We start from the raw sequence: 21773 nt of genomic DNA, 5'->3' as shown, positions 1-21773 counted from the left end.
GGCTCATGGGTAAATTTCACAATGAAGATACAGAGCAGAGACGCAGATTTATTAAGTCTTTTTTTCAGGTGCTGCACACAATCCAAACCCAAGACACAACCACAGACACTAAATTCCTCACTATCTCAAAGAAAATTACTGGAAAGGGATTTTCACCTGAGGCCTTCATTCTGACCTTTCTTGAGAATCTCCTGAGAGTGGTTACTGAAAAAACAGACGCTGAGATTAAAAAAACAGATCCTGCAGCCAAATGGTGTTCTGAGATTTTATTTGACTGTGCTGAGCATGTTCAGGCTTCAGACATACAGACCAAAGAACTCTTCCAGATGGTTTCAAGCCTGGTAGAGCAAAATCTTTGGTCGCCAGTACAGGCTTTAAACCTCCTGGAAGCTTTGACTGACCACCATCATGATGAAGGCTGTATTTCCATCAGGAAGATTTTGCATTTAATGGCAACATATCAGGTCTCCTCCAAGTGGACAGATGAGAGCAACAAAACCCTCCTTACACTCTTAGATTCAAATAAAACCGAGAATCTCATCGAGCATTTAAAAAAGGCTCTGAGAGATGAGGAAACAAAGAGCATCAACACTCTAATTGATGAAATACGACAGATGAAAGACATTGATGAACCAACACTCAGTAAATCACACAGTGTAGTAACTCATGTAGCAAACCTGATCAAAACAGGTGAAATTAAAACACACACAAAAATACAAAAAGCTAGGAATCTGAGTCACAGTAAGGACACAAAAGACCTTCAGGAGGTGCTGGCAGTCTTATGCAATGCTGTAAACCTGCACAATGCTGGAGGGAAGTGGTGGCCGAGACACAGTCAGATGATAAGCTGGTGCCTCTTGGCCTTGTCTGACACTGGGAAGCTCCTGGAAATGGGGACTGGAGAAGGGAAGTCTTGTGTCATCGCAATGTTTGCTGTGCTGCGTGTTCTTCAGGGTGAAAAAGTAGATGTGGTGTCCAGCTCATCTGTGTTATGCCAGAGGGATGCAGAAGAATGGGCAGAGTTCTACAAGTACTTTGGCATTACAGTTGACACAAACACAAACAAAAACCAGGACGAAGATCGCAAAAAATGTTACCAGAAGGACGTGGTCTATGGAACCATTGAAGCCTTTGCTGCAGATCACCTTCGCCAGATATTTGAAATGAAGGATGTGAGGCCCAATCGCAAGTATCAATACATCATAATCGATGAAGTGGACTCACTGCTGCTGGACCAGGGGGTGCAACTGACATACCTGTCGAGCCCCATGGTCTCCATGCAGCACCTGAACACAATTCTGGCCATGATCTGGGGCCATGTCAGTCAATATGGCTTCCTTTCTGCAGGAAACAAGACTTTTGTGCGGAGCCCACCAGCTTCATTCTATAAGGCTATCTTTGACTCCATGAACACAGAAGATACTGAAATTGATGATCCAATGGACATTTTACAGATTGCTGAAGAAACCAACATTTTGCCAAAAGGATATACAGAGGATATTCACAAAAGTGAAAAGGATGAACTTTTTAAAAAACTGAAAACTGTGAGTCAGGATGATATGATCAAGTTTTTCAAAGAAATAGAAGACTATGTCCCCTATGGTTTTACCATTTACAATTTAGATGACAAGGGATTGCTATCTCTTCAAAAGAGCAGCCCATATGACGCCCGGGACATTCCAGAACTCACATTTCTTGTCTTGGAGGATGGCTTGTGTTGTAATCTCTATGATTCAGAAGAAACTCTCATCAAGCCCATTGCAGAGTTAATCTCAGAGAAGATTCAGTTCACTCCATGTACAAATGACAAAGATAAAATCAGCATACCCAGATTCTTGAAGACCCTGATTGAGAAGAAGCTGCCAGTGTGGGTCCAGAATGCTTTTCTGGCAATGCTGTTGAGAGAAGGACAGGAATATGTAGTGGAAAACAACAATGTCTGTCCAGTGGATTTCAGATCCACAGGCATTGTAGAGCTGAACAAGAAATGGGGTGATGGTCTGCAACAGTTTGTTGAGATTAAACATCAAATCAAACTGAGCACCATTTCAACAGTGACTAACTACATTTCCAATGTTTCCTTTTTTGAAAAGTACCATGGAAAAATATATGGAACAACAGGAACACTTGGGAGCAAATCAGACATTGAGTTTTTGCAGGGCTTATATCCTAACCTCTCTGCCTGCAAAATGCCAACATTCAATAGGAAGAAGCTTTATGAGGTGAAAGGTACTCTGACGAACTCTGATGAGGAGTGGAAATCTGAAATAAAACGTGTAGTTATGGCTCAGATATCCCCAAATTCATATAGAGAGGGGAGAGCAGCCCTGGTGATCTGTGAAACTATCAACAAAGCCAAAGAGATCCATGAGGAGCTGAAAAGCTGTGTCCCTGGTGAAACTATCCTCTACTCCCGCAGTGACAAAGACAGTTTGAGCAAAATAGAAAAGGAACTGCTTCCTGGTGATGTCATTGTTGCCACTAACCTTGCTGGGCGTGGCACAGACATAAAAGTGTCCAATGAAGTGAACAGTAATGGAGGATTATTTGTGATCCTCTCCTTCATTTCTGAGAACACAAGAGTAGAACTCCAGGCTTTTGGTCGAACTGCACGCAAAGGTAAGCCTGGATCTGCTCAGGTAATCATGTGCACTGAAAACCTGCAGCAGTCTTTCAGAAGTGTGTCCACTCTGAGGGAAGCTAAACACACAAGAGATGAGCTGGCAGCAGAAAAAGTAAATGAAATGATGAACGATGTCACTGAGATGAAACTGCGAGAGGACCTGTTTGCAGAATACTGTAAGACTCTTCATGATATATATAAAAGGGTGGATGGAGATGACAGAAGAGCTGTTGTTGCCATCATGAATGAGTTCTGGGGGATATGGCTGCAGACTAAATCAGAAGAAATTGACCAGTTGAAGAGAGATGATTTGGAAAATAGTTTGAAAGCTGACTTGACATTGGCAACAAGTCAAACTCAAAGCCAGACTTCACCGTGCTCCAGCATTTATCACTACATCAAGTTTGGAAATGTCGCACTGAGTGAGAAACAATGGGACGTCAGCACCAGGCTGTTTGAGAAAGCCATGAAACTAGATGAAAACTGGGCAGCCATAGCTTTTTACAACCATGCATACTGCACTATACACCAGAAGAGTGAAAATTACCTCAACAAGGCCAGAGACGATCTACTCAAGGCACAAGAGTCTCTAAAGTATCTCAGTGAGGAATGCATAGTCTGTCTGCAATTTGCAAAAATGTCCTCTGCAGAGTCAGCCAACAATGACCCAACAGGCCTTGAGAAACAGTTAATAACCAAGTGCAACATGTTCAGTTACTTAGACAAAAACATTAATGAGGCCATTCAAAAAGTGGATGAAATACATGAGAAGGGGAGGGATGCCATTGCTAAAAAATCACCAATTTTTTCCCTGGTGTCGTCTACTGATGAAGATCTCCAAGTGGAAGCCTACAACCTCTACAATCAAGGTCTGAAGTATGTATTCTCTGTGGAAGAGGAGCCTCGTTTCCCATGGGAAGCTCTGTTGGTTTTCTTTCTTGGTATTGTACAGATTACTGCTGGAGCACTGCTCACTGCATTTACATTTGGTGCATTGGCTCAATTTGGCATGGGACTCATTACTGAAGGAATATCAGACTGCATCTATGGCATAGAGTCCATGGTGACAGGAGAGTTCAGCTGGAAGTCATGGGCTATAGACAAAGCCATTTCCATTGGTGTGTCTCTCATCGGGTTTGGAATTGGAAAACTGATTTCAAAGGGCTTCAAAGCTGCTAAGGTGCTGATCAAAGGATTAGGGAAAAAGTTGAAAGCATTGCCGAAGTTCTTCTCCAAACAAGTCAAAAACAGTTTCAGTGTCGCCACAAAGATAAATATGAAGAATGCAGTCAAACACACAATTAAAACAGTGGCAGAAAACGTCATAAAGTATCTACTTGGGAAAGCAGAAGAAGAAATATTGCAACAAATATTAAAAGGCATCAAAAATGAGGTAAAAAAGGGAATCTCTGATAAAGTGAAATCCAACATGGAAAAACAGGAATTGGCTACATTAGTAGACTCCATTATACTGTCACAGCTGAGGGATAAAGAGCAACTCCGTGATCTCTTGGAGGATAAGAACAGAAAGAGCAAACTGCTGTCCATTTTCAAAAAGCTAAGTGACACTGCAATTCAGCCATTTTATGCAGACCTCAGCTGGCAGAACAAGCTGAACTCAGCATTCACCCAAGTGATCAACGAAGTCAAAGAAGAGGCCAAAGGATCAGCACATGCAATTCTAACCGCCATCCAAGCAATCCACATGGTGGTACTGGCAGGAGATGCCACTGCTTCAGTGACCAGTCTCAGTGGAAAGTTTTTCTCAAGTCTTACTGAACAGATGAATACATTTAAAAAAGACATTTCATCAGAGAAAGTGAAGGTAAATGAGCTGTCCGATTCAGACAGGAAGCTACTTAAAGAATTCAAGCAAGAACTGACCGACACCATCAGTGCTTTGTTGGCTGATGCTTCTGTCGAAGTTTTCCACCAGAAGTTCTCCACTCACCTTGTTTCTCATGTTCAAAACAACGTAAATGGAGTCATTGGAAACTATGTAAGAAAGGGCTTAAAGACTGAAAGAACAGAAGAAAAACTCAGAGCTGGACAGCACAACAGTTACATCGCATACATGTCAGCAACCTCCAGCTCTAAACCTGCTGGAGTGGCAGTGCAGACACATGCTGAAAAGATCCAGACATCCACAACTACAGGCACCATTCTTGATGTGAGAGTTCTGTCTGAAACTACAGGTACTAAAGTTGTCATCTTAACACAGGATAAGAATGGCAGACTTACCAAAATGCAGGAGCTGAACCCAAGCACTAAGCCTGCCAGTGAAACTGTGACACTGATCTACAGACCAAAGAGTGCCCAATACCCTGATGGCCACTATGATGTGCAAATCAATGACAAAATAGTGACTGTAGACAACAAGGGCAAGAGCTGCCTGTTTCATGCTTTGGCACGGGGCATGAAACCAGACGCCAGTGATGAAGAAATCAGTTCGGAAGCAGGCCGCCTCCGAACTTTAGAGGCTGACACTCTCCTCAAACACCCAGGTCAATGGGAGCCATTCATCAAGCGCAAAGAGTGGACTGATGCAATCAGAGAAGGGGACTGGTACATGGAAGAGGGAGCTGGACCAAAAAAGATCATAAAAGAAAACAAAAAGGTTCTAAAAACAGAGGTTGGAAAAGTAAAGTTGTACAAAGAATGGCAGAAATACAAACAACCATATTCAAATTTGGGTAAGATTATCAATGCTGACCATCAGCCGCCAGACAGGAACCAGGTTGTTAACCTTCTGAGATGAAAAGGTATGGGAGCTAAAATGTTGATAAATCATAAGGAGTACACCTTGTCTACAATGTATACTTTGCATCACGATGAGCGGATGACTTGTCTGTGTTTCTTTACAGTGTATGGACACCTGAGAATCAGAGTGGTGAACAAGAATGAAGACCATCCACCTGCCTGATTATAAGCAAGAAACCGCTCTGGATAAGATGAATCTGACTTTTGACTTTTTTTAAAAAAAAAAACAACTTCATTTTACTAATTACTGACTCATTATACATTATTAGAATAATCACTGTAAGATAATCCATTAAGATTATATGGATATGTTGTTACGATCAATTTCAAATTATTATTAGAGTGCATGTTTTTTCATACATTTACTTACATGTGCTGCACTGCTGTGATAATTTTATTGTGTTGAGGGATGCAGCTGTGTGAAATATCACAAAGATTCAGCTGGATTAAGCAAACATTATTGATGGCTTACTTGATAACACCTTCTTATGCTGGTTAGTACAACCAAGGATAGAATAGAATAGAATAGAATAGAACAGAATAGAATATAATATAATAGAATAGAATATCATCCCAAGATGGGAAATTTTGCTATAGCTGCAGCAATATACAGGCACTCAGCATACTAACATCTACCTTTAGCGGCAAAAATAAACAGTATAGACATTGCAAATAGAAATATATATAGTATAGGTACAGAAACAAAAGTGTGCAATTTGAATGTTAAACCTTGTGTAAAATCTGTCAGTTACAGCAATCAGTCGGTGTTATCTATGGCACAGAGATGAGGTATTATAGAAACTTATTGCTTGATTTCTAAACTATGAGCTCTTTACCTAGATATTTTTACGATTTTTTTTCTTCGTCAGTTGGATTAGTCGGAGCTATCATTGGAGTTTCCATAGTAACAAATAATAATATATTATATATTAAGTATAAAAATGTTTGTGCTTCAATTATAATCCTCCAAAAACATAATAAATCCAGATTGTAGACTTTACAATCGGACCCAAATTCATGGTTGTTGAACTCTTCTTTGCAAACCGCCAGAGCCATGTGATGTTGATACAATGTGTGATAAGCCCCTTATACAGGTTAAGCATAAAGTTTTACATTTGGGTGAGGTCAATAAATTGCCTGACTGAAGCTCTTACAAATCATGCTCAAATCTCTCTCATACCGTCTGTATAACACGTTACCCTCACTTATCTAAAGATATACCCACTCTGCTGCTCCTCCCTTGTACATTTTTTCTGAATTAATGATTGTATTTTTACAGTTGCAGGCTGTTAGTAGAAATGTAAATAAATGCCTATAGCAGGGGTACTCAAATACAAATCTTAAAGGGCCACAAAGAAAGCAATTTCCATGTTGACATAAATTTTAATAAATACTTAAATAAAACAAAACAAGACCCCTGCCATGTTTTCAAAATCAGGGGGGAGATTAAAGAACACTTTAAACAAGTGATGTGATGTGGAATGTACTCCCAAGGTGAATCAAGCATCTCAGGAATACATGCTAAAATCAAAAACAAATGTCCCTTTTATTACAAAAGAGTGCAATGAAAAACTATTTTTCAGTGTCAGTGTCAAATGCTGCTTAATGAGAGAAATGGCATCTTGTATCTGTTGCCAAGGCTTGTGCTGATGCAAGTGTTGATTTGCGATTCCACTAGCGGTACTGGTTCTTCAGCATGTTCATTTTCGAGAATGCAGATTCACAGTGGTAGATTGTATGTAATTGTATGTAAATTGTTAGGGTTAAAATTCCCCTTGTTTCTTCTGATCCCCTCCCGAGTTGGTTTATGAGGAAGGAGTGGATAAATTCTGGTCTCAAGATTACAATTTATTGAACAATGAGGCAGATTCTGAGTCACAGAGCTCTGGGTTGTTGCACACAAAGAACCAAACAAGAACAACACAAGAACAGGACAACCAACAAGAACAAACAACCACCCAGCAACATGAACAAAGCAACAACCCCTTGACATGGAATTCACACATTGATATACCACATGGGCGTTCCTGCCTGCCGGCCCACAGGGGCATCTACTGCCCCCCCTGCAGACCCTGGGTCATACAGCGAATAGACTATTAGTGTTTATTCCCTAATAAGGTAAAGCTCCAATTCCTTAAATCTCATAGGTTGTGAGTCCGATCTAGGGATGACCATAACATGGGGCACTCAGGAGAAAAACACATTCCTTTAGAATCTTTTATCAGGTCAAAGGTGCTGCTGTCCTTAGTCTGAATTTATGACCATCTCGTACCAACCGGAGCTCCAGAGAGCAGAAAAACAACTGATCTCATCTGCCACAGCCTGAACTGCAGAAGACAAAGTTATATGACACACTATGAAATTACTTCTTAATACATTCAGTATCCTCGAATTACTTTGATTTTCTATAAAACTTCCTAACACATAAACACTTGAAAATCACATTATTAAGTGATAAACACATTTAAACATGAATACTTCATGTTAGTAGCATATATATCTGAAAACTGCATGTTAACACCGTGCAGAATAAATTCTTTCACCCTACAAAATGTGATGAATGCTGATTACAAGTTATTAGATTTTTTTGCAAAATTATTTTTATCAGATCACTTTAACGACAAGAGAAATGTTAGTCAGCTCTGATTGTTCTGGTTTCATTGAAGTGTGGTACCTTATACTGTAGTAAAATAAACAAGGGTATAGTGACTAAGGAACTATTCCAAAAACTGCTGAGGAATTCTGAGGCTGTGACTATGTTCATGGCCTGAAGATGAGAAAACATGATAGTTTTAATTAACATATTTCTCCTATGTGCAGGTATGCACATTCTCAGAATTTTAAATGTTCAAACAAGGCCAGAGCAGCATCAAAGGACATAAATGTGGAAGGAAAAAAACAGACATACAGACATTTAAATGACCATATTTGCATTGCTCTTGATAAAAGCAGCTGAAAAAGCATAGTGTCAGCTGGGAATGCACAGAGGAAGCAGGTTAATGTTAATAAACAACTGAAGGAACTCAAGGTACAAGGTATTGCATATGTTCAACTGTGAACTAAATATCACAAAAATGCAATGCCATTGCAGGGAGTTAAGTGCAATAGAAACACATATAAGGTTTTATATATATATATATATATAATGTGCTTCTATGTTGAGCAGCAAAGAGTGAAACTATTATTACATTACTGTGACTCATTACATACCTATGAGTCACAGTGTCAGGAATCAGGAAGGAGAAAGAAAAAACAGAACCTGCAATTCCACCTAACACTCAGTAGTGTCTGGTAGAATGGCTGGGTGACAAACGAGGCCAGAGGAGAATCAATGGACATAAATGAGGAAGGATATCAGAACTGGTGAAAAAAATCAGACATTTAAATAATCATTTGGAGCTGCTCTTATACAGCATCAGATTGAAAAGAAGGTAAGACTGGCTCACGTTTAAAAGATTTTCACAGCCTGCAGCTAAATTTATACTACATTACACACTGCTCCAGATTTTTGTTCATTATTATTTTAATAAATACATGCATATATTTAATATAGATTAGGTTCACTGAGGACATTTTGTCACTGCTTCACTGTTACATAGATTGAGGTTTAAATTATATTTGATCTCTTTCTGTGCCTAGATAATAGAATACAAATACATATCATTTAATTTCAATCTGGTGTCTGTAGTGAAATTCAGGTCTTGACATTCCTATAACAAGGCAGAGAAATGGAGCAACAGACACCTAGAAGTCTTGAAAGAGATTTCCAAGGCTTCGGATGAATAAGAAACAGTCAAAGAAACACAGTCGAAAAAGAAAGTGAGACCCATGCTTGTGGTCAGAACACAGATATAAAGAAATCAAAACATTCTTTAGCCATTTAAAATTAAACTACATCTGACATATTATATCTGAAATAACAAGTAAAAGCTCCCACTGGTCCCGTCACCGCTTACAGGGCGGGATGTAAATAGCATATTTCAAAATAAAAAAAAAAAAACACCACTGGCATCAGTAGCTTAGCTTACTGTAGTCAATGGAGTTCAGTCTATCCAACTAGCATGTCATGACCAACAGTGAGCAAAACAAGATGAGCCCCATTCGGTGGTGGGAGTGTGTTCATCTGTATGTGCGCATACAAGTCTGTGTGTTTGTGTGTATGCACATCGGGCCGCTGTGTGCAGACAGCGTGTGACCAGGCAGAGACAGAAATGACATGCGGCCTGCAAACAAGATAAATAACATAAGGCTATTTAGTTTGTATAATAAAAGAACAAGGTCCCAAAGACCTGTTGTATAGGAAAGATTACCTTAAATGACTTCTTTTATGATCTGGTGCAATATAGATATGGTAAATGTTGGATAATTAGACTATATAGTTGGTGCTGATCTATGGTAATCCAGTGTTTGAAAAGTGAATAGAAGCTAAACAATGTAATCCGAACCAAACTGAAAACTGTGATGCAAACCAAAACATGGATTTTATGAACTGTTCCACCTCTATCCTACAGTAGTGTTAAGCAAACAGTTAGGCCTATGCTATTATTTGTGGTTGCAGGTTATAATGTTAAAAACCTCACTAAACTTGGTAGGCAGAATTGTTTGACCCAGTTTTACAGGCCTGTTAGGCATAAAGCAGTTGTACCAGATAGCCACCATTAGATGACAATGACATCTGGCATTTTTTAATGGCATTTTTAAAAAGAATTATTTTACTTGTTTTATATCCAGCATAATTACATATTAATTTTATTATTTATGTTTATTTTGTGTTGACTGTCTGCATGTTACAAGCATTTCATTGCTCATATCGTATATAACAATGAACTCGCTTGAATCTTGGAATCTGAGAAATCACTGACCCTGCATATTTCTTTTATAATGAGAGAGATAATGAGAAATAAAACCATTTGGAGTGACTGATGGGTTTGTTTGAGCATATCCCCAAGCTCCTAATGCAATACATACATTTACAGAATCAACTGACCAACCAATGAATCAATCGTACCTAAAATATATGTACATCACACACCCTGGTTACACTCATCACACAATTAAGACTGTGTCCTATTTCACCAGTAGATGTCACTGAAACGAAGCTTTGAATGAATGAACTCATCCTAGAGACAATTGATGAAATGGTTTCATACTGCTTCATTTGCACATCACCAATAGTTAAAAAAACTACATGATGTTGGCTCATTTAAACTAATTAAATAAAAAAATTAAACTGTTAACATACATCCTGTAAACAAGTCTCAGTGAGACAAAATAATATCAGTGTGATGATCATCACTACAGAAAGCAGTGATCAACTAAACGTGACTTAGAGTGTGTCCATGAATGACATGGTTGACAAATGTGAGGGTCATCATTTTAACAGGGCATCAGTCTTCAGCATACCCAAGTACTCTAATACTAGGATTTGAAACCTTTTTATACTTAGATGATCACAAAAAAGAATAAATCAGAAGTAATATTTACTTAAATAACAGATAAAACTTAAAAAAACATGTATTTTTATGAGCATATGTATTTTTGGTATTAGCATATTTATATTGGGATACAATGCTATGTATTTATTTTTCAGAAAAACAGACTCTGCACTTGAAAACCAGCATCTAACACATGAGTAAATAATCAACGATGGGAAACGTCGTCACCGTGGAATGTCGTATATGTGGGAAAGTCGAGACAGAACCTGCCTTGTCTTTTCCGTTGGTCTATGAATATAGGGATATGTGTGAGTACTGCATTAAGAAGTCAATCAGAGATCAGGAGGAAATGAGGAGAGAAGAGGAGAGGAGGAGAGAAGAGGAGAGAAGAAGACAGGAGGAGAGGAGGAGAGAAGAGAGAAGAAGACAGGAGGAGGAGAGGAGGAGAGAAGAGGAGAGAAGAAGACAGGAGGAGAGGAGGAGAGAAGAAGAGAGAAGAAGACAGGAGGAGAGGAGGAGAGAAGAAGAGAGAAGAAGACAGGAGGAGGAGAGGAGGAGAGAAGAGGAGAGAAGAAGACAGGAGGAGAGGAGGAGAGAAGAAGAGAGAAGAAGACAGGAAGAACTGAATCAAAGACTAGAAGAATCACACAAACAAGCCAAAGAGCAGTATGAGAATCAACTGAACAGCAACATTTCAGAAGAAAAGGAGCAAAAACAAAATGTTCTAAAAGAGCATCTGAATAAGTTTGAAGATAAATATGAATCAGACCGTGACGAGCTTCTAGAAATCCTCTCTGTGAAATGCAGCATCCCAGTTGAAAATCTCAGTCTTGCTCAGCTAACAGCTGATCAGCTGGGGCAGGTCCTGTCAGTCCTGGACAAACTTCTCTTTGATGAATGGATCAGTGATCCTCCATCTCTCAGCACTCTGCAGCACACTCAAGTGTTCATCACAGAGCTGTGTGCCCTGTCTCTGGAGATATCTGAGGGAGTCTCCCTCCAAACGGTCTCCAATCATGTGCAATCTTTGGTGGTGTCCATCAGTAAATCAGCATGTGATGCTTTTCAGAGTTTTTTGCTGACTCAAGCTCTGTATCTGAACCTGATGCACTTTTTCACTGACCATGGTGGCTCTGATAACGACGCAGTCCTCATTGCCAAACACTGGGCTGAAGAAGAACTTTCCACAGAGAACCTCTTTCTTATTGACTTCCTGGGCACCCTCACATCATCACTGCAGAAAGCAGTGGGAACAGCTTCTGTGTTCATTTTAAAGGTGGAAATCCAGTGTTTGAAGCTTCTCTTACACACACTCACACATCTGAATGGAAAAGAGGCCCACTCAGAATCCACTGAAATGCTCCTCAGACTTGTACAAACAAACCAATGGACCCCAGCAGAGGCACTGACTCTGCTTAAAGCATTGTCACTGAAAAACATGAAGGATGTTTCAGTGATGAAAATCCTTACACTGGTTACAGTGTATGCCATATCACCAGAGTGGACAGATGAGTCAGGACACTCTCTGGTCCAGACTATTGACATTGCTGACCCTGAGACATTCCATCAGGATTTCCAAAAGACTCTCAGGAGGAAAGATGAGAGCAGCCTGGATGAAGCTCTACAAGAGGTAAAACTGGTTTGGAAATTGGATGATTCTCAGAGTGATATGATAAAAAATGTGACCAGTGGTGTCCTACAATATTCTGAAAATATACCAAAAGATGCATCATTTATGAAAGATTCCTTTAAAAGTGTAACCCTGAGTGAAGACCACATGAAGAGCTCTCTGTGTCAACTCTGCAAAGCAGTTTTTGAATCAAAAGGCTGGTGGCCTACAGTGAGGCACATGCTGCGTTGGTGTGCACTGGTGCTGACTGAGAAGAGTGAAGTGCTACAGCTGGTTGGTATGGAAGAAGACCCATGTGTCACTGCCATGTTTGCAGCCACACAAGTCTGCATGGGAAACAAACTGGACATTGTGTTGAGCTGTGATGCTCCTTCACAGCACAGAACTATGGAGTGGTCTGACTTCTACAAGAACCTCCACATTTCTCTCAACACAAACAAGAGAAAGACTGCATCATACAGGGACGTCTATGAAGCAGACATTGTGTACTGCACCATGGATGATTTTGTCTCTGATTATTTTCAACACAGTATAGAGGTGATGGAAACAAGGAACCCTCAGCTGAGTCGTGGTTTTATCATTGGAGAACAAAGTGTCAATGCTTTCTATGATCTGGAACTCTCCCGGCTCAAAGAAAATCATTTCCTGGTGCCTGCTGCAGAGGTCCTGCAAAGGCTCATGGGTAAATTTCACAGTGAAGATACAGAGCAGAGACGCAGATTCATTAAGGCTGTTTTCCAGGTGCTGCACACAATCCAAACCAAAGACACAACCACAGATTTCCTCACTATCTCAAAGAAAATTACTGGAAAGGGATTTTCACCTGATGAGGCCTTCATTCTGACCTTTCTTGAGAAACTCCTGAGAGGAGTACCTGAAAAAACAGACGCTGAGATTAACAAAACAGATCCTGCAGCCAAATGCTGTTTCGCGGTTTTATTTGACTGTGCTGAGCATGTTCAGGCTTCAGACATACAGACCAAAGAACTCTTCCAGATGGTTTCAAGCCTGGTAGAGCAAAATCTTTGGTCGCCAGTACAGGCTTTAAACCTCCTGGAAGCTTTGACTGACCACCATCATGATGAAGGCTGTATTTCCATCAGGAAGGTTTTACATTTAATGGCAACATATCAGGTCTCCTCCAAGTGGACAGATAAGAACAACCAAACCCTCCTTACACTGTTAGATTCAAGCAAAACTGAGAATCTCATCGAGCATTTAACAAGGGTTCTGAGAGATGAGGAAACAAAGAGCATCGACACTCTAATTGATGAAATACGACAGATGAAAGACATTGATGAACCAACACTCAGTAAATCACACAGTGTAGTAACTCATGTAGCAAACCTGATAAAAACAGGTGAAATTAAAACACACACAAACATACAGCAAGCTAGGAATATGAGTCACAGTAAGGACACAAAAGACCTTCAGGAGGTGCTGGCAGTCTTATGCAATGCTGTAAACCTGCACAATGCTGGAGGGAAGTGGTGGCCGAGACACAGTCAGATGATAAGCTGGTGCCTCTTGGCCTTGTCTGACACTGGGAAGCTCCTGGAAATGGGGACTGGTGAAGGGAAGTCTTGTGTCATCGCAATGTTTGCAGTGCTGCGTGTTCTTCAGGGTGAAAAAGTAGATGTGGTGTCCAGCTCGTCTGTGTTGTGCCAGAGGGATGCAGAAGAATGGGCAGAGTTCTACAAGTACTTTGGCATTACAGTTGACACAAACACAAACAAAAACCAGGACAAAGATCGCAAAAAATGTTACCAGAAGGACGTGGTCTATGGAACCATTGAAGCCTTTGCTGCAGATCACCTTCGCCAGATATTTGAAATGAAGGATGTGAGGCCTGATCGCAAGTATCAATGCATCATAATTGATGAAGTAGACTCACTGCTCCTGGACCAGGGGGTGCAACTGACATACCTGTCAAGCCCCATGGTTTCCATGCAGCACCTGAACACAATTCTGGCCATGATCTGGGGCCACGTGAGTCAATATGGCTTCCTTTCTGCAGGAAACGAGACTTTTGTGCGGAGCCCACCAGCTTCATTCTTCAAGGCTATCTTTGACTCCATGAACACAGAAGAAACTGAAATTGATGATCCTGTTGACATTTTACAGATCGCTGAGGAAACCAACATTGTGCCAAAAGGATTTACAGAGGATATTCACAAAAGTGAAAAGGATGAACTTTTTAAGAAGCTGAAAACTGTGAGTCAGGATGATATGATCAAGTTTTTCAAAGAAATGGAAGACTATGTCCCCTATGGTTTTACCATTTACAATTTAGATGACAAGGGATTGCTCTCTCTTCAAAAGAGCAGCCCATATGACGCCTGTGACATTCCAGAACTAACATTTCTTGTCTTGGAGGATGGCTTGTGTTGTAGTCTCTATGATTCGGAAGAAACTCTCATCAAGCCCATTGCAGAGTTAATCTCAGAGAAGATTCAGTTCACTCCATGTACAAATGACAAAGTTAAAATCAGCATACCTGGATTCTTGAAGACCCTGATTGAGAAGAAGCTGCCAGTGTGGGTCCAGAATGCTTTTCTGGCAATGCTGTTGAGAGAAGGACAGGAATACGTAGTGGAAAACAACAATGTCTGTCCAGTGGATTTCAGATCCACAGGCATTGTAGAGCTGAACAAGAAATGGGGTGATGGTCTGCAACAGTTTGTTGAGATTAAACATCAAATCAAACTGAGCACCATTTCAACAGTGACTAACTACATTTCCAATGTTTCCTTTTTTGAAAAGTACCATGGAAAAATATATGGAACAACAGGAACACTTGGGAGCAAATCAGACATTGAGTTTTTGCAGGGCTTATATCCTAATCTCTCTGCCTGCAAAATGCCAACATTCAATAGGAAGAAGCTATATGAGGTCAAAGGTACTCTGACAGACTCTGCTGAGGAGTGGAAATCAGAAATAAAACAGGTAGTTAGGGCTCAGATTTCCCCAAATTCATACAGAGAAGGGAGAGCAGCCCTGGTGATCTGTGAAACTATCAACAAAGCCAAAGAGATCCATGAGGAGATGAAAAGCTTTGTTCCTGGTCAAACCATTCTCTACTGCCGCAGTGACAAAGAAAGTTTGAGCAAAATGGAAAAGGAACTGCTTCCTGGCGATGTCATTGTTGCCACTAACCTTGCTGGGCGTGGCACAGACATAAAAGTGTCCAAACCAGTGAACAATAATGGAGGATTATTTGTGATCCTTTCCTTCCTTTCTGAGAACACAAGAGTGGAACTCCAGGCTTTTGGTCGAACTGCACGCAAAGGTAAGCCTGGATCGGCTCAGGTAATCATGTGCACTGAACACCTGCAGCAGTCGTTCAGAAGAGCATCTACTCTGAAGGAAGCTAAACACACAAGAGATGAACTGGCAGCAGAAAAAGTAAATGAAATGATGAACGATGTCGCTGAGATGAAACTGCGAGAGGACCTGTTTGCAGAATACTGCAAGACTCTTCATGATATATATAAAAGGGCAGATGGAGATGATAGAAGAGCTGTCGTTGCCATCATGAATGAGTTCTGGGGGATATGGCTGCAGACTAAATCAGAAGAAATCGACCAGTTGAAGAGAGATGATTTGGAAAAGAGTTTGAAAGCTGACTTGACATTGGCAGTAAGTAAAACTCAAAGCCAGAGTTCACCATGCGCCAGCATTTATCACTACATCAAGTTTGGAAATGTTGCACTGAGTGAGAAACAATGGGACATCAGCACCAGGCTGTTTGAGAAAGCCATGAAACTAGATGAAAACTGGGCAGCTATAGCTTTTTACAACCATGCATACTGCACTATACACCAGAAGAGTGAAAATTACCTCAACAAGGCCAGAGACGATCTACTCAAGGCACAAGAGTCTCTAAAGTATCTCGATGAGGAATGCATGGTCTGTCTGTTATTTGCAAAAATGTCTTCTGCAGAGTCAGGCAACAATGAACCAACAGGCCTTGAGAAACAGTTAAAAACCAAGCGCAGCATGTTCATGTACATAGACAAAAACATAAATGAAGCCATTCAAAAAGTGGATGAAATTCAGAAGAAGGGGAGGGATGCCATTGCCAAGAAATCACCAATTTTTTCACTGGTGTTGTCTGGTGATGAAGATCTCCAAGTGGAAGCCGACAACCTCTACAATCAAGGTCTGAAGTATGTATTCTCTGTGGAAGAGGAGCCTCGTTTTCCATGGGAAGCTCTGTTGGTTTTCTTTCTTGGTATTGTACAGATTACTGCTGGAGCACTGCTCACTGCATTTACATTTGGTGCATTGGCTCAATTTGGCATGGGACTCATTACTGAAGGAATATCAGACTGCATCTATGGTATAGAGTCCATGGTGACAGGAGAGTTCAGCTGGAAGTCATGGGCTATAGACAAAGCTATTTCCATTGGTGTGTCTCTCATCGGGTTTGGAATTGGAAATCTGATTTCAAAGGGCTTTAAAGCTGCTGAAGTGCTGATTAAAGGATTAGGAAAAGAGCTGAAAGCATTGCCAAAGTTCTTCTCCAAACAAGTGAAAAACAGTTTAAGTGCTGTCACAAAGACAAATATGAAGAATGCAGTCAAATACACAACTAAAAAAGTGGCAGAAGAAGTCATACACTATGGACTTGGGAAAGCAGAGGAAGAAATACTGAAACAAATACTGCAAGGCATTAAAAATGAGGTGAAAAGGGGAATTAATGATAAAGTGAAATCCAACATGGAAAAACAGGAATTGGCTACATTAGTAGACTCCATTATACTGTCACAGCTCAGGGATAAAGAGCAACTCCGTGATCTCTTGGAGGATAAGAACAGAAAGAGCAAACTGCTGTCTGTTTTCAAAACGTTAGGTGACACTGCAATTCAGCCATTTTATGCAGACCTCAGCTGGCAGAAGAAGCTGAACTCATCATTTACCCAAGTGATCAACAAAGTCAAAGCAGAGGCCAAAGGAACAGCACAGTCAATTCTAACCGCCATCCAAGCAATCCACATGGGGGTACTGGCAGGAGATGCCATCGCTTCAGTGGCCAGTCTCAGTGGAGAGTTTTTCTCAAGTCTTACTGAACAGATGAATACATTTAAAAAAGACATTTCATCACAGAAAGTGAAGGTAAATGAGCTGTCCGATTCAGACAGGAAGTTGCTGAAAGAATTCAAGCAAGAATTGACTGACACCATCAGTGCTTTGTTGGCTGATGCTTCTGTCGAAGTTTTCCACCAGAAGTTCTCCACTCACCTTGTTTCTCATGTTCAAAACAAAGTAAATGGAGTCATTGGCAAATATGTAAGAAAGGGCTTAAAGACAGACCGAACAGAAGAAAAACTCAGAGCTGGACAGCACAACAGTTACATCGCATACATGCCAGCAACCTCCAGCTCTAAACCTGCTGGAGTGGCAGTGCAGACACATGCTGAAAAGATCCAGAAATCCATGACTGCAGGCACCATTCTTGATATGAGAGTTCTGTCTGAAACTACAGGTACTAAAGTTGTCCTCTTAACACAGGATAAGGATGGCAGACTTACCAAAATGCAGGAGCTAAACCCAAGCAGTAAGCCTGCCAGTCAAACTGTGACACTGATCTACAGACCAAAGAGTGCCCAATACCCTGATGGCCACTATGATGTGCAAATCAATGGCAAAATAGTGACTGTAGACAACAAGGGCAAGAGCTGCCTGTTTCATGCTTTGGCACGGGGCATAAAACCAGACGCCAGTGATGAAGAAATCAGTTTGGAAGCAGGCCGCCTCCGAACTTTAGAGGCTGACACTCTCCTCAAACACCCAGGTCAATGGGAGCCATTCATCAAGCGCAAAGAGTGGACTGATGCAATCAGAGGAGGGGACTGGTACATGGCAGAGGGAGCTGGACCAAAAAAGATCAAAGAGAAGAGAAGAAGAGAAGAAACCGAAAATCTTCTAAATGAAGAGGTTGGAAAAGTAAAGTTGTACAAAGATTGGCTGAAATACAAACAACAATATTCAAATTTGGGTGAGATCATCAATGGTGACCATCAGCCACCAGTCAGTTGTATACTGGGTGCTAGAAAACTCAACCAGAACAGCAAATTAGCAGAAGCCATGCTTGAAGTTGCAACCAGCTCATCTCCTCTGGATCCCAATCTGATTGAGGATGTCAAAAAATATCGTGGCCGTGAACTTCCAGCTGTGTATGTGCCTAAAGACGTACATTCTGAGTTTTCAAGCACAAAATCTCCAGCATTCAGAACATCCCTAGCTACCACCATAAGCAAAGATGATGTGGTGGGCACCTTCAAACAGACCATCCTTGGTGCAATGGTGAGATTCAAGTTGAATGACGGCAAGAATTTTGAGAACTTTCAGAATACCCCAATGAGTAAAACCAGATTGGCTGTTTTTGAAACGAGTTTTCAACAACATAGTTTGAAGATGGTGGACTCATGGTTTAACCTGCTTCAGGGCAAAGGTGTCATGACCAGGAATCATCTAAACACTATTACTACATGGATCCAAAACAAGGGCTACGATGATCAGAACGATCCAGACAGGAACCAGGTTGTTAACCTCCTGTGATGAAAAGGTAAGATATCTTTACTACAGTAAAGCTAAAATATTGATAAATCATAAGGAGTACATCATGTGTCATCATGTATACTTTGCATCACGATGAGCAGATGACCAGAGTGAACATTTCTGTATTTCTTTATAGTGTATGGAAACCTGAGAATCAGAGTAGTGAACAAGAATGAAGACCATCCACCTGCCTGATTCTGATCAAGATACTGCTCTGGATAACTTGGATCCTGATCATGACTTTTCTTTGTTATCTGTAATAAAAAAAACTTCATTTTACTAATCTTTACATTATATGATATTGGAATGATATCCTTAATCATTTAAGATGATTTTAACTGCAATTAGTCTATATGTGTATGTGTGTGATTTTACAATCAATTTCAAATTACTTAAAGTGCATGTTTTTACTATATATATCTATATATATATATATATATATCTATATATATATATATATATATATATATATATATATATATATATATATATATATATATACTATATCATACTAGTTTGTCATGCAGTATGACACTATAACCTGCTTTGTAGTACAATTTTCAATGATTTCTTTGTCTCCAGTAGTATAGAAAGGAGAATAAGCAGAAATTAGGGGTGTGATGGTAAAAATGATATTGACACTCTTCAAGGACACTTAGATAAGGTGCTCCTTCACATGAAGAGTTGATTGTTAGAGATTAAGTTTTGCACATGTTGTATTCCTGTACTCTTTGGACATCCTCAGCCAGAGACTGAACTCTGTATGACTGATCTCCCTCTTACACAGGATAATAAATCTTAAAAAGACAACTCTTCCTTTGAAACTTTATTCATCTCATCAATCAGATATCAAATTAGAGACACTTCCACATGGGTTTTTTGTGAATCATTCTTTTTTTGAGTCTTTGTTTTTAGGAGGTTTTGAGTTTTCTGAGATGTACATTGTATAATCGGATGCAAGTTCCCGGCTGTTGAACAATATATTATTGATCACTTATATCTTCAGTCAAGTGATTGTATGGTTACAGCAGAAGTAAATTTAAAAAATCATTTTCCGCATGATAAACAGTAAAATAAACAGATTTTAAACATTTGTTCGGGGTGTTCCAGGTGTTTGGAAACATGTGCTTTTTATGTTAATTTTTGTTAAATTCATTATTTTAATTTTTTAGTTTATGTTAATTTTTGTTAAATTCATTATTTTAATTTAAAAACATAGAGGTTAATTACAGGTGCATTAAATTAAATTATAGAAACCTTTTGGTGTATATATATTTATGGATATTTAGCCTACATCTGCTATGCGTTATTTTTCCTTTTACATCTGGGGGTTAATCTAGACAAGAAAGGAAAGGAGGATGTAAGATGTAAGGAATGAAGGGGTTTAGTGTTACCTTCTATTTCTCTTTCCATGTCTAATAACATGACTTCACATCTAAATGACTCACCTTCAAACAGACCATCCTTGGTGCAATGGTGAGATTTAAGTTGGATAAAGCCAAGAATTTCAACAACTTTCAGAACACCCCAATGAGTAAAACCAGGCTGGCTGTTTTCAAAAAGAGTTTTCAAAAACATAGCGTGAAGATGGCGAGCTCATGGTTTGACCGGCTTCAGGGTAAAGGTGTCATGACCGAGAAGGATTTTAACGCTATTACAAAATGGATCCAAAACAAAGGCTACAATGATCAGAACGATCCAAACAGGAACAAGATTGTTGACCTTCTGTGGATAAGATAGATCTGACTGTTGACTTTTCGTTTTTATCTATGTTCAAATAACTTTATTTTACTTCTCATACATATTGTCTTCTTATACATCATGTAAAGCTGTTAGTATTATAATCAATACTATTTATTATAATAATAATTGAGTTAATCCTCAATTAAGATTATTTTTAACTATATGAAGTATATAGTAGTTATGTATAAGTATATGTATATGAATACACCTATCAACGTCTGATTTTACAAGTTCAAACTAATTTGATTAATTGATTTTAAAGCCATGTGCTTACATGTGCTTCACTGCTTTGATAATTTCAGTGTTGAGAGAAGCCGCTGTGTGAGGTGTTGCCAAAACAGAGCTGGCTTAAGCAAAAAATATAAATGGTTAACTATTCTGTTATGAAGTGTGACATTATCTAATCAAATGTTCTCTGTTTTATAATAAAATATTGAATCATTTCTTTGTCTCCCCCAGAATAATTTTTTTTTGTGATCATTCTTTTTAGAGTCTTTGTAGGAGTGAGAAAGCAGATTTATTCTTTTTCAATGACATCTTCACATTTTGGCTGGCAGACACAAGCAGTTTTGCTTATTGAGAAAAAAATCTCGGAGTTTCATGTAATATGACAGGACGGCTGACAAATAAAACAAAAAAAGTAGAATCAAAACACCAGATAAGACGTGACAAAATGTTACAATAATGGCCAAATGTCAAAGAAAGCAATGTTAAACTGGATATGAGTGACTCTGGACAGTTTATACACTTACCAGCCCTGGCTAAAGACAGATTATATAATTATTATATACTGATGCACGTTGTTAAGTTATTGATGTATGCCAACTTTTCATCCAGTAAAACTGGTTAACTCTTTGGGAGTTGTTCTTCTTATTTTTCCTTAAACATAACAATATCATGTCAAGTTTGTCACATTTGCAGCACTTTTTAGCAGTTTATGCACCAGCGCATATTAAATCAGACCAATGGCCAAATATGTCATTCTGTCAAACTTGGCAACATAATCACTACCCCAGCC

The 21773-nt window shown here is 39.6% G+C and overlaps 3 protein-coding genes across 6 annotated transcripts in view; 2 read left to right on the top strand and 1 right to left on the bottom strand.

Annotated features, from left to right (window-relative positions):
• The window catches only part of myripa (myosin VIIA and Rab interacting protein a), a 110403-nt gene that overhangs the window by 25275 nt on the left and 63355 nt on the right, over positions 1 to 21773 (bottom strand). The gene's annotated exons all lie outside the window — the stretch shown is intronic.
• On the top strand, positions 4356 to 5631 carry LOC114449227 (uncharacterized). The gene is made up of 2 exons (XM_028426703.1): positions 4356 to 5385; positions 5488 to 5631. Exon 1 carries the CDS (start codon positions 4407 to 4409, stop codon positions 5379 to 5381), a length of 975 nt encoding a protein of 324 aa, XP_028282504.1. The 5' UTR covers positions 4356 to 4406; the 3' UTR covers positions 5382 to 5385; positions 5488 to 5631.
• LOC114449637 (uncharacterized) lies at positions 11924 to 19179 on the top strand. The gene is made up of 2 exons (XM_028427450.1): positions 11924 to 19019; positions 19149 to 19179. Exon 1 carries the CDS (start codon positions 11924 to 11926, stop codon positions 19010 to 19012), a length of 7089 nt encoding a protein of 2362 aa, XP_028283251.1. The 3' UTR covers positions 19013 to 19019; positions 19149 to 19179.

This window comes from Parambassis ranga, chromosome 17 (genome assembly GCF_900634625.1).
Source record: "Parambassis ranga chromosome 17, fParRan2.1, whole genome shotgun sequence".
In the NCBI taxonomy this organism is placed as follows: Eukaryota; Metazoa; Chordata; class Actinopteri; family Ambassidae; genus Parambassis; species Parambassis ranga.
The sequence above is the reverse complement of the archived record's forward strand: the minus strand, read 5'-3'. Positions and strand labels throughout refer to the sequence as shown.

Coding starts and splice junctions, on each gene's coding strand:
- LOC114449637 (XM_028427450.1), top strand. CDS start 11,924: ATGCACTTTTTCACTGACCATGGTGGCTCTGATAACGACGCAGTCCTC.
- LOC114449227 (XM_028426703.1), top strand. CDS start 4,407: ATGAATACATTTAAAAAAGACATTTCATCAGAGAAAGTGAAGGTAAAT.